This window comes from Schistocerca serialis, chromosome 6 (genome assembly GCF_023864345.2).
Source record: "Schistocerca serialis cubense isolate TAMUIC-IGC-003099 chromosome 6, iqSchSeri2.2, whole genome shotgun sequence".
Taxonomy (NCBI): domain Eukaryota; kingdom Metazoa; phylum Arthropoda; class Insecta; order Orthoptera; family Acrididae; genus Schistocerca; species Schistocerca serialis.
In genome coordinates this window covers 173,863,770-173,877,596 of record NC_064643.1, presented here as the reverse complement: position 1 = coordinate 173,877,596, position 13,827 = coordinate 173,863,770, and the positions used below count along the sequence as shown (strand labels likewise).

The 13,827-nt window shown below is 45.1% G+C and overlaps 1 protein-coding gene across 1 annotated transcript in view; it reads right to left on the bottom strand.

Annotated features, from left to right (window-relative positions):
* LOC126484063 (uncharacterized) overlaps positions 1-10,398 on the bottom strand; it is a 115,862-nt gene extending 105,464 nt beyond the window's left edge. The window contains exon 1 of the mRNA XM_050107424.1: positions 10,229-10,398. Coding sequence (XP_049963381.1) covers positions 10,229-10,379 — 151 coding nt within the window. The 5' untranslated portion in view covers positions 10,380-10,398. The remainder of the gene's footprint in view (positions 1-10,228) is intronic.
* Positions 10,399-13,827: the final 3,429 nt, after the last annotated feature.

Here is a 13,827-nt window from a genome sequence, read left to right as displayed (position 1 = left end):
CGCTTCAGTCTGGAACCGCGCTGCCGGTACGGTCGCAGGTTCGAATCCTCCCTCGGACATTAATGTGTGTGATGTCCTTAGGTTAGGTTTAAGTAGTTCTAAGTTCTAGGGGACTGATGACCTCAGATGTTAAGTCCCATAGTGCTCAGAGCCGTTTGAGCCATATTCTATACGTAGGCTTCAAAGTGGCTTCTGTAAAGGAGGTGCGTTCAAGGCAGAAAGCTGTCACTGAGCGTCGCAGATATTCAAACGCGCTTCCAGAATGTTTACTCTGACCAGCAAGGGAACAAAAGCACTGTGATTCGTTGGTCGAGGTGTCTGTCATCATCGCACCAAGGTCACGCAAACCTTTCCGTTCTCCCGCGAGCCGGCCGGCCGCACACAGACTGCAATGTTGCAAAGTGCAAAGTGCGAACACTCTCGTTCGAGGTGATCGACCTAGTACAATGAAACATCTCGCTGGGCGTCTCTGTTGGTAGTGATCGCTCACTCGTTCACCGGTGTCCTACCTCATGATGCAACGATCTACTGTGTTGATTTTGGGGAGGAGATCGAACAGTGAGGTCATCGGTCTCATCGGATTAGGGAAGGAAGTCGTCCGTACCCTTTCAAAGGAACCATCCCGGACGCGGGATTGAACCGCCGTCCTCCCGAATGCGAGTCCAGTGTCTAACCACTGCGCCACGTCGCTCGGACAAAGATCTACTCGGAAGTGTATTGTGCTATTATAAGGAAACTGAAGAAACGACTTCAGGGTTTTCTAAGGGAACTGAAGAAACGCAATAAAAATACCAATTGACTTCTCCTCCTCCATGACAACGCAAGGTCAAACACAAGTCTGCTCGAGACTTCGTTGGATTGTTCTTCCTCACGCACGCTACAGCCCAGATGTCGCACTTTCGAACTTCCGCCTTCTTTTTTTTTTTTTTTTTTTTGTCATCAGTCTACTGACTGGTTTGATGCGGCCCGCCACAATTTCCTTTACTGTGCTAACCTCTTCATCTCAGAGTAGCAGTTGCAACCTACTTCCTCAATTATTTGCTTGACGTATTCCAATCTCTGTCTTCCTCTACAGTTTTTGCCCTCTACAGCTCCCTCTACTACTATGGAAGTCATTCCCTCATGTCTTAGCAAATGTCCTATCATCCTGTCCCTTCTCCTTATCAGTGGTTTCCACATATTCCTTTCCTCTCCGATTGTGCGTAGAACCTCCTCATTCCTTACCTTATCAGTCCATCTAATTTTCAACATTCGTCTATAGCACCACATCTCAAATGCTTCGATTCTCTTCTGTTCCGGTTTCCCCACAGTCCATGTTTCACTACCATACAATGCTGTACTCCAGACGTACGTCCTCAAAAATTTCTTCCTCAAATTAAGGCCGGTATTTGATATTAGTACACTTCTCTTGGCCAGAAATGCCTTTTTTGCCATAGCGAGTCTGCTTTTGATGTCCTCCTTGCTCCGTCCGTCATTGGTTATTTTACTGCCTAGGTAGCAGAATTCCTTAACTTCATTGACTTCGTGACCATCAATCCTGATGTTAAGTTTCTCGCTGTTCTCATTTCTACTACTTCTCATTACCTTCGTCTTTCTCCGATTTACTCTCAAACCATACTGTGTACTCATTAGACTGTTCATTCCGTTCAGCAGATCATTTAATTCTTCTTCACGTTCACTCAGGATAGCAATGTCATCAGCGAATCGTATCATTGATATCCTTTCACCTTGTAAATTAATTCCACTCCTGAACCTTTCTTTTATTTCCATCATTGCTTCCTCGATGTACAGATTGAAAAGTAGGGGCGAAAGGCTACACCCTTGTCTTACACCCTTCTTAATACGAGCACTTCGTTCTTGATCGTCCAGTCATATTATTCCCTCTTGGCTGTTGTACATATTGTATATGACCCGTCTCTCCTCATAGCTTACCCCTACTTTTTTCAGAATCTCGAACAGCTTGCACCATTTTATATTGTCTAACGCTTTTTCCAGGTCGACAAATCCTATGAAAGTGTCTTGATTTTTCTTTAGCGTTGCTTCCTGCTTCCATTATTAGCCGTAACGTCAGAATTGCCTCTCTCATCCCTTTACTTTTCCTAAAGCCAAACTAATCGTCACGTAGCGCATTCTCAATTTTCTTTTCCATTCTTCTGTATATTATTCTTGTAAACAGCTTCGATGCATGAGCTGTTAAGCTGATTGTGCGATAATTCTCGCACTTGTCAGCTCTTGCCGTCTTCGGAATTGTGTGGATGATGCTTTTCCGAAAGTCAGATGGTATATCGCCAGACTCATACATTCTACACACCAACGTGAATAGTCGTTTTGTTGCCACTTCCTCCAATGATTTTAGAAATTCTGATGGAATGTTATCTATCCCTTCTGCCTTATTTGACCGTAAGTCCTCCAAAGCTCTTTTAAATTCCGATTCTAATACTGGATCCCCTATCTCTTCTAAATCGACTCCTGTTTCTTCTTCTATCACATCAGACAAATCTTCACCCTCATAGAGGCTTTCAATGTACTTCCTCCTTTCATCAATCAACTGAAGTATTTCTTCTGTTACCCATGGTTTCTTCGCAGCTACCTTCTTTGTACCTATGTTTTCCTTCCCAATTTCTGTGATGTCCCTTTTTAGAGATGTCCATTCCTCTTCAATTGTACTGCCTACTGCGCTATTCCTTATTGCTGTATCTGTATCGTTAGAGAACTTCAAACGTATCTCGTCATTCCTTAGTACTTCAGTATCCCACTTCTTTGCGTATTGATTCTTCCTGACTGATGTCTTGAACTTCAGCCTACTCTTCATCACTACTATATTGTGATCTGAGTCTATATGTGCTCCTGGGTACGCCTTACAATCCAGTATCTGATTTCGGAATCTCTGTCTGACCGTGATGTAATCTAATTGAAATCTTCCCGTATCTCCCGGACTTTTCCAAGTATACCTCCTCCTCTTGTGATTCTTGAACAAGGTATTCGCTATTACCAGCTGAAACTTGTTACAGAACTCAATTTGTCTTTCTCCTCTTTCATTCCTTGTCCCAAGCCCATATTCTTCTCTAACATTTTCTTCTACTCCTTCCCCCACAACTGCATTCCAGTCGCCCATGACTATTAGATTTTCGCCCCCCTTTACATACTGCATTACCCTTTCAATATCCTCATACACTTTCAATATCTGTTCATCTTCAGCTTGCGACGTCGGCATGTATACCTGAACTATCGTTGTCGGTGTTGGTCTGCTGTCGATTCTGATTAGAACAACCCGGTCACTGAACTGTTCACAGTAACACATCCTTTGCCCTACCTTCCTATTCATAACGAATCCTACGCCCGTTATACCATTTTCTGCTGCTGTTGATATTACCCGATACTCATCTGACCAGAAATCCTTGTCTCCCTTCCATTTCACTTCACTGACCCCTACTATATCTATATTGAGCCTTTGCATTTCCCTTTTCAGATTATCTAGTTTCCCTACCACGTTCAAGCTTCTGACATTCCACGCCCCGACTCGTAGAACGTTATCCTTTCGTTGATTATTCAGTCTTTTTCCTCATGGTAACCTCCCCCTTGGCAGTCCCCTCCCGGAGATCCGAATGGGGGACCATTCCGGAATCTTTTGCCAATGGAGAGGTCATCATGACACTTCTTCAATTACAGGCCACATGTCCTGTGGATACATGTTACGTGTCTTTAATGCAGTGGTTTCCATTGCCTTCTGCATCCTCCAGTCGTTGATCATTGCTGATTCTTCCGCCTTTAGGGGCAATTTCCCACCCCTAGGACAAGAGAGTGCTCTGAACCTTTATCCGCTCCTCCGCCCTCTATGACAAGGCCGTTGGCACAATGAGGCTGCCAATGCTGATTATTTATCAAAATTTATGCAGTGGCGGGGATCGAACCCGGGACCGAAGACGTTTTGATTATGAATCAAAGACGCTACCCCTTTTATTTTTTTTTATTTTTTTGGAAGACTTGAACCAAGGACCTCTCGCTCCGCAGGTGCTCACGCTAACCACTCTTTTTTTGTGTGTGTGTGCGTGCGCGCGACGCTTACCGTTACGCAACTTTTCTTTTCTTCATAAGGAAGGAAAGTAAACATTTGCTCCAATTTGTAATAAGAATAGAATGAACAAAGTGTATATCATTTCTAAGCTGCCGTAGCGCAATAGAAGAAATGAAATGACTTCTTGAGTATTTTTTTTTTTGGGCCTAGTAGTAAACAGCAATTTTGTATTGTGCACAAAAGACTATCACTTCATAATTGAAGGAAGGTTGCTCCGCTGCTCTGCTAGAGAAGGGAAATGTGAAAACGAAAATGGGAAAGAAAAAATGCCTTCTGCATTGGTGAGCATCTGAATAGTATCGTAAAATTCCGACAAGCACTAAAGTCCCAGGAAGCAAAAGGGATTCATACTTACAGGTCACTGGCAACTTCTGCTATCGGAAATATTGTATTTGAAGCATTTAACCGATAATTATGATGTTCAGCATATTTCCAAACATCCTCCTGTAGTCACAATGTTGTCTCATTTTAAAGTGTTCAATTTCTATGTAAGAATAATAGTCGAGGAAAGTAGCATGCCTATTCTGCATAATAAACGATGCTGTGTGGCCCATGATCCACGTTGCAGCGTTGTTTTTTGCTTGTGGATATCTCAGTTTTTGTGGCTGAATGATCTCTAAAAGATCTACACCACAGGGTGTCGTACGGTCTATCACCGACAATCGTTGACGAAGAAATGTTGTAATTTCTTCTGTATGTCCGCACGTGAACCTATGAAGAAGCGTATCGACCCTTCCGCATGCGTCACAGTTGGGCGTTGGATGAAGGCCAATTTTATGTAGCTTTTCATTCGTTGCTACTTTATCGTTGACTGTTAGATACCAGTCGGCTATGACGCGTGACGGTAACACGTCGCTGTGCACATTCCGCCATACTATACTCCAATGTGTATGTGGATGTTTTTCTTCGAGACGATTCCTGTGGTTTGTTGTCATGAGAAGGCCATAAAGCTTCCTGTTCGTCAGGCTTCCGCTATCGACGATGGTGTGTCGAATGTAGCTCATTTCCATGTAGTACAGTCGCACATGTCGGTACGAAAGTGGAATGCCGGCGATATTAACGGGTGGGTCAAGGCTATGAGGCTTCCACCGCTGAATGAGGTTTGTGATGATACTGGTCCTCCTGGTACGGAACTCCTTCCTGATGCGATTTAGGAGCAGGGTGACACATTTTTTGTGTACTTTAATGAGGCCCTAGACCACGGGTTACTTCCGTCACTTTGGCCCAATGAAGACTGCACTTCGCGGGAAGCAGTACGTGATGATGAGGACGTTATTGGTGAAGGAAAACTTTGGTTCCGACGTCGACCAGCAGAGCGGTATCATGCGGGCATACAGGCCCTCTCAGTAACGTGGCGTACGTCCGTCACTTTGTACGGGGATTATTTTGAAAAGCAGTGTTTTGCAGCCCAAAGAGCGGGGAATAGTGTGGTGTATTGGAAGGCCGCCCGGTTGGCCGAGCTGTCTAACGCACGGCTTTCCGGGCGGGAAGGAGCGCCTGGTCCCCGGCACGAATCCGCCCGGCGGACTTGTGTCGAGGTCCGGTGAACCGGCCAGTCTGTGGATGGTTTTTAGGCGGTTTTCCATCTGCCTCGGCGAATGCGGGCTAGTTCTCTTTATTCCGCTTCAGCTACAATATGTCGGCGATTGCTGCGCAAACAAGTTCTCCACGTACGCGTACAGCACCATCACTCTAGCAGGCAAACAGAGGGGTTACAGTCGTCTGGTGTGAGACGTTCCCTGGTGGGTCCACCGGGGGCCGAACCGCACAATGACCCTGGGATTGGTGTGGGGCGGCGGAGGGGTGAAGTGGACTGCGGTGGTCGTCGTGGGGTTGTAGACCACTGCGGCTGCGGCGGGGACGGAGCCTCTCCGTCGTTTCTAGGTCCCCGGTTAAGATACAATACATACAATGGTGTATTGGAATACTGAATAGAACCTACCTGCTTCCATAAAAAAACTTTTATTGCATTACTTGAAGAACAACCCTCGTACATGCTTAAGGCATCTGTAAAGAAATCAGACGTTTGAAGCTTCTTAATACAGGTGAGTCGAATTTTTCACAGAATCGGGGATTTACTAGTGTTATCTGATACGGAACGCAGCCTGAGGATCAGTATTCAAACATTGATGAGATTTTGTAAGCTATCTCCTTTGTGGATGGACTTCACTTTCTGACGTTCCTATCAGTGAACTTCGGTCTGGCAGCCTCATAACCTGTTTATAGTTTGGCCTGGTCGTTCCACCTTCTATTTCTCTGTACGCATACTCACACATTTTTAATGGATGTACCGGCTTTCAGGGACTGTTGTTCAATTGCGTATACATGTAGATCCGTCTTGCTGTTTGTACTGGAAACTGCGAAGCTCTATGGCTCTTTCGCGCAAACGTGGTGACCACCCACAGAAATTTGTTAAAGGCCAGTGAAATCAGCCGCTGGCGACGAGGTGCTGGATTTCCACGCTTCATCGCTGAGCACACTGGTGAAGGTGGTGGGTCTGACCGTTCTGTAAATCAGGATAGGCGACGATTTGTGGTATACCTGGCGACAAACAGCACTGCTGATGTACTGAAAAATGTTTCTGATGACACTGTACAGCGCACTATATTGAAAATGGCGCTCTGGAGCCGACGACCTCCACGTCTCCCGACTTGAGTCAAAGTCATCATTGCGACTGCAGTGGACGCAGCATCATCCAGTGTAGAGAGTGGACAATGGTAAGGTTTGTGCTGGTGCGATGAGTCGCTTTTCTTGTCACAACAGATCGAACTCCGAGACTGGATGCGAGCGACTGCTCTAAATAAGCACCTTACCACGTATGGAGGCCAGTGGGAGCAGATTTATGCTACGGGGGACGTTCAGTTGGGCTTCTACCGTACCTCTGATCGTAAAGCCGTCGGCACACGGACAGTGCTGTCGAACGTCGACGTTGAGTGTGCTAAGTTCAGTGTCCTGATGAACGCTCTGAAATGATGCGACTTGTGCATACGATACGTGGGCCCCAATGTGGTATACGCGATCACAACGCACTCCAGCGGCGGTTGCGGTATCTTTCTAGTTCGTAAATCACACTGTTTACTAAACGGGCGCCCGTAAAATTCCCAAGTTAGCTCTATTAAAACGCACATTTCCTCCATCGTCCACGAAAAGGAAAGTACCATGTCCAATCAATGAGGACACAGGCTTATAAAAGTTCCTTTACAAACAGTGCGATACAGATTTGCAATACTTCTCCACAAAAGATAAACATTATGCCATCATTGCCATATTTTAGTGAAACCCCAAGGCCAGTTTTACTTGATCACTGTTCCTTCCCAGCGGCAAAATCTTTGTAACATGTGAATTACGAAGCGTAAAAGAAAAAGGAGCAAAATATCTTTATACTAGTAGCACAAGCTGTCCTGCAGATTAAGCCAATCGAACAAAGTCACCCTTCAAAAAAAAGGTGAACTTCTATTTACATAACATCAAATATTGTAGTATATACTTATATTAAACTAATAGTAAAGTATCAGACCCTAATAAAAACGCAAATGTTAGAAAAAAAATTGAAAGGGGCGAGACGCGAACCACTGCCCTCACATGCAGCTTAGTAAGGAACAGTGACACTATTCGCTACACTACACCAACCACATACGTTTGACGTTCAGTCATAGCATGCTACATCTGGCTGAAAACCTTAATCGTAGATATGTTACTAATAGAAATTTAATTATAACAAGTTCTACCAAGAACAATGCGTTTTGGGAGGATCTTCAGTGTGTCGCTGCTTCGAAAAGCATACTCTCATAATAAGCAAGTTACAATAATTATTTTGCCACGAATATGATGTTTCTCATTATTTTATTGGAATGAATCACCACAGTTGACAACGGGTCTTCCAGTGATTCTCAATTTGCAGGTGCTCAGAAACGGCATATATACGTATACGCTTGGAATGGCCAATATGCCGCCCCACAACTGTACTGAAGGGAGACGGCGTGCGAGTGACGTAGGTGGCTTTGTGCTATCTCATTGGCCAACGCTCACACGCACGCTCGGAATATCTTACATGCTAGATTGCCCTGCACGTTCGGAAAGACTCCCGAACGTGCTATTCCACGCTATGACGTCAGAAACTCGACTCGCTCAACGTCCAGCGTTCGGATCCGCGGTCCGTATGCCGACGGCTTAATGCAAGGCACCGTGACGGCTGTGGAATAACTGAAAGTTACAGCATAACACCTGCATCGCTTCATGCTTGATGTTTCTCCGAAGACAAGGTCGTCTTCCAGCAGGGTGACGGTTCATTGTGCAGTTGCCAGAATTGTACTACAGTGGTTTGGAGAACTTTGTTCTCAAGTCAGATTGATATCCTGTCAGGGAAATTTGCCTCATCTGAACCTCGGAATTCATCTAGGACTGCTATCGCATACCAGGTCGGCGCCCAGAAAGCACCGCCCAGTATATTGGGGTAAGTGAGTGGTCTGAGAGTAAACAGCTAGCGCCACCCACCAAGGGTTTTCCCAATGCGCACCACAAAACTTCAATGCCGTGTTCTATTCCAAAGATGGAGCAACGCGTTACGACCCTTAATGTCCTGGCGAATTAGTGTAATATTTCTAAGGCGGCGATTACATTTCCTGAGAGTTCGTATGATGAGGAGATGGCAGTTTCGCAGCGAATGCAAGCAACTGAGAAATGTGTAATTTTGTTCACATTCTGCCAGACGTAAAGTCGGGCGTACTACACCACTGGCCATTACAATTGCTGCACCAAGAAGAAATGCACATGTCAGACAGGTATTCATTGGACAAATATATTATAGTAGAAATGACATTGATTACATTTTCATGCAATTTGGGTGCATAGATCCTGAGAAATCTGCACCCAGAACAACCACCTCTGGCCGTATTAACGGCCTTGATACGCCTGGGCATTGAGTCAAACAGAGCTTGTATGGCGTGAACAGGCACAGCTGCCCATGCACCTTCAACACGATACCACAGTTCATCAAGAGTAGCGACTGGCGTATTGTGTCGAGCCAGTTGCTCGGCCACCACTGACCAGGCGTTTTCAGTTGGTGACAGATCTGGAGAATGTGCTGGCCAGGGCAGCAGTCGAAGATTTTTTGTGTCCAGAAATGCCCGTACAGGACCTGCAACATGCGGTCGTGCATTATCCTGCTGAAATGTAGGGTTTCGCAGGGATCGAATGAAGGGTAGAGCCGCGGGTCGTAACACATCTGAAGTGTAACGTCCACTGTTCAAAGTACCGTCAATGCGAACAAGAGGTGACCGAGATGTGTAACGAATGGCACCCCATACCATCACGCCAGGTGATACGCCAGTATGGCGATGACGAATACACGCTTCCAATGTGCGTTCACCGCTATGTCGCCAAACACGGATGCGACTCTCATGATGCTGTAAACAGAACCTGGATTCATCCGAAAAAATAACGTTTTCCTATTCGTGCACCCAGGTTCGTCGTTGAGTACACCATCGCAGGTGCTCCTGTCTGTGATGCAGAGTCAAGGGTAACCGCAGCCACAGTCTCCGAGCTGATAGTCCATGCTGCTGCAAACGTCGTCCAACTGTTCGTGCAGATGGTTATTGTCTTGCAAACGTCCCCATCTGTTGACTCAGGGATCGAGACGCGCCTGCACGATCCGTTGCAGCCATGCAGATAAGATGCCTGTCAGCTCGACTGCTAGTGATACGAGGCCGTTGAGATCCAGGACGGCGTTCCGTATTACCCTCCTGAACCCACCGATTCCATATTCTGCTAACAGTCATTGGATCTCGACCAACGCGAGCACCAATGTCGCGATACAATATACCGAAATCGCGATAGGCTACAATCCGACCTTTATCGAAGTCGGAAACGTGATGGTACGCATTTCTGCTCCTTACACGAGGCATCACAACAACGCCGGTCAACTGCTGTTTGTGTCTGAGAAATCGGTTGGAAACTTTCCTCATGTCAGCGCGTTGTAGGTGTCGCCACCGGCGCCAACCTTGTGTGAATGCTCTGAAAAGCTGATCATTTGCATATCACAGCATCTTCTTCCTGTCGGTTAAATTTCGCGTCTGTAGCACGTAATCTTCGTGGTGTAGCAATTTTAATGGCCAGTAGTGTATTTAGAAAATGTAGTCGAATGCACGTACTTACCGAGGCAATATGGGTCGAGCATTCCATTCGTTTTGACTTTCATTCCGCGGTCGAAGAACCTGTCGCAGATGCAGTCTAGCACGGTGACGGCGGTCGACGCCGCTGCCGGCGTAGTGCTGAGTGCCACGAGGAGCAGCAGCGAGGCCTGCATGCTGGGTTACGTTACTGTCGCCCAGTGCTGCTTCGCAGAGTGTCGCCTCCGATCTCCAAACGCGCGAGCGAAATGTCGGCGGCGGCGGACGCGTCCCATCCGCAGGATGTCTAAAAAAGTGCCCAAATGGCCTTCTCACAATCAACGTCCTTCCCGTCTCTTGTCATTCTTCGCTGTATCCAAATCTGCGACCTTGCAGTCGATGCTTCATTCAGTGCTTTTCCACGTCAGTGATGGTGAAGAATTTTTGGCCCTCAGACAACATCTGTAGGCGCCCGCGTCACCGAGGTAGCTGACGGTTGTGCGGGGGCGCTTGACCAATAAATGAAATACATGCAAACAAGCGAATAAAAATAAATCTACATCTACATCTACATTTATACTCCGCAAGCCACCCAACGGTGTGTGCCGGAGGGCACTTTACGTGCCACTGTCATTACCTCCTTTTCCTGTTCCAGTCGCGTACGGTTCGCAGGAAGAATGACTACCGGAAAGCCTCCGTGCGCGCTCGAATCTCTCTAATTTTACATTCCTGATCTCCTCGGGGGGTATAAGTAGAGGGAAGCAATATATTCGATACCTCATCCAGAAACGCACCCTCTCGAAACCTGGACAGTAAGCTACACCGCGATGCAGAGCGCCTCTCTTGCAGAGTCTGCCACTTGAGTTTGCTAAACATCTCCGTAACGCTGTCACGCTTACCAAATAACTCTGTGACGAAACGCGCCGCTCTTCTTTGGATCTTCTCTATCTCCTCCGTCAACCCGATCTGGTACGGATCCCACACTGATGAGCACTACTCAAGTATAGGTGGAACGAGTGTTTTGTAAGCCACCTACATTGTTGATGGACTACATTTTCTAAGAACTCTCCCATTGAATCTCAACCTGGTACTCGCCTTACCAACAATTAATTTTATATGATCATTCCACTTCAAATCATTCCGCACGCATACTCCCGGATATTTTACAGAAGTAACTGCTACCAGTGTTTGTTCCACTATCATATAATCATACAATAAAGGATCCTTCTTTCTATGTATTCGCAATACATTACATTTGTCTATGTTAAGGGTCAGTTGCCACTCCCTGCACCAAGTGCCTATCCGCTGCAGATCTTCCTGCATTTCTCTACAATTTCCTAATGCTGCAACTTCTCTGTATACTACAGCATCATCCGCGAAAAGCCACATGGAACTTCCGACATTATCTACTAGGTCATTTATATATATTGTGAAAAGCAATGGTCCCATAACATTACTCTGTGTCACGCCTGAGGTTACTTTAACGTCTGTAGACGTCTCCCAATTGAGAACAACATGCTGTGTTCTGTTTGCTAAAAACTCTTCAATCCAGCCGCACAGCTGGTCTGATACTTCACAGGCTCTTACTTTGTTTATCAGGCGACAGTGCGGAACTGTATCGAACGCCTTCCGGAAATCAAGGAAAATGGCATCTACCTGGGATCCTGTTTCTAATATTTTCTGGGTCTCAAGAACAAATAAAGTGAGTTGGGTCTCACACGATTGATGTTTCCGGAATCCATGTTGATTCCTACAGAGTAAATTCTGGGTTTCCAGAAATGACATGATACGCGAGCAAAACACATGTTCTAACATTCTACAACAGATCGATGTCAGAGATATAGGTCTATAGTTTTGCGCATCTGCTCGACGACCCTTCTTGAAAACTGGAACAACCTGTGCTCTTTTCCAATCATTTGGAAGCTTCCATTCCTCTAGAGAATTGCGGTACACGGCTGTTAGAAGGGGGGCAAGTTCTTTCTCGTACTCTGTGTAGAATCGAATTGGTATTTTGGGGTGGCGGGTGGAATAAATGTTAATGTTCCTATTATTAATGCTGTTGTTTGCTGTTCTCAACACTGGATCTCTAACTACAATATTGGCCACGAGAAAGTGAATAGCAAAACGTGAAGCCTGTAATTAGAATTCCTAGTGCCCACTTCATCTGAGAAATACATTTATAGCTACAGCTTATAGCTCTGAGGAATTAGGAGATTGTCTGGGATTCATAATCGAAAACCATTCTCTCTAAAATGTTCACTATATTCTGAAAGTCACAGACCATAAAGAATCCGACTACCAGAGCAGTTCAGAGTCTAATGCGCTGATGCAACTATAACTGTTCAAATTAAATGTTTAAGTGAATGCTCGCCATAATTTGATGATAATGTTCATCAAACGCCACGCTAATAATGGTAGAATCTCTGTCCTGCTGTGGCACATGAAAATACGACATACGCAAACTGAAGATAGATCATTAAAGTCATGCCAGAATTAACACTTCACTCGAAAACGATTTCATGGTTACGCATATCTCGAGTAACTTATTACTGCATCTGAGGCTGTTTATATCAACGATACCGACGCAACGCGACTCCTGGCACAGGTGGTGCGCTAATCAGCGTCTGGAGAGAACTGGGGCCTTCCTTTTCTCGCGCAGCGTTCTTACATATAAAGCCGCGGTGCGGACGGCTAAGGGAACGCCTGATCAAACCTGCTCTCTCAACTAGCCGCTGAGCTAGTAATGCAACACTTTAAGTTATCGAATAAATCATTGCTTCCTTTGCTGATGGCCGATGAAGCTCTCAATTTAAATGTGCAATCAGCACACAGGTAAATAATCATAATAAAAGTCTGACGTAGCTAAGTCAAATATTTTGGGTGATATAATTAATTTAATTACACTACACGCAGTAGACGAGCTCTGAACTTGCCCTTTGGAGATACGCTATCGCTATAGTTTTATAGTTATTCAGTTGAAACTTCACACATCTTTATGATTATAGCGGATCTCCCTCCTACTTAAATTTAAACATATTAGCTTTATTTATTCGCCTACTCAATCTATCTTGCTTCCTTAATTTTTAAGATAAAAACCAGAAAATCAAATTTTAATTTGTGAGATCCAGAATACTGTTTCTACTAAATTATTATGCAAAAGAATCTAAATATAAACTTTTAAGTTTCTAGCTCTTTTCTGTTGCGCCAATGATTTTTACAGAAAAATGTCCAAATTTCGAAAATGGTTAAAGTTATTGAACTGATATTCAACACATATTGATTTAGTATTACTCCTGACATGCTAGAAACGTTTCAGGTTATTTACTTGATTTTTCAAGTATTGTGCAACATTTATGACGTCAGAGATAGTTACAACGGACTGGCTGGCACACAATGGAAAGACTGATGTGAATTTCATAAGGCGTGAGTAGACTGCCTCCCTACAGTATCCCGTCAGGTCCAGTGGACTTTCCTCTGTTGAGTGATTTCAGTTGCTTTTCTATTCCTTGTACACTTATTTCGATGTCAGCCATTTTTTCGTTCGTGCGAGGACTTAGAGAAGGAACTGCAGTGCAGTCTTCCTCTGTGAAACAGCTTTGGAAAAAGGTGTTTAGTATTTCACCTTTACGCATTTCACCTCTGTTT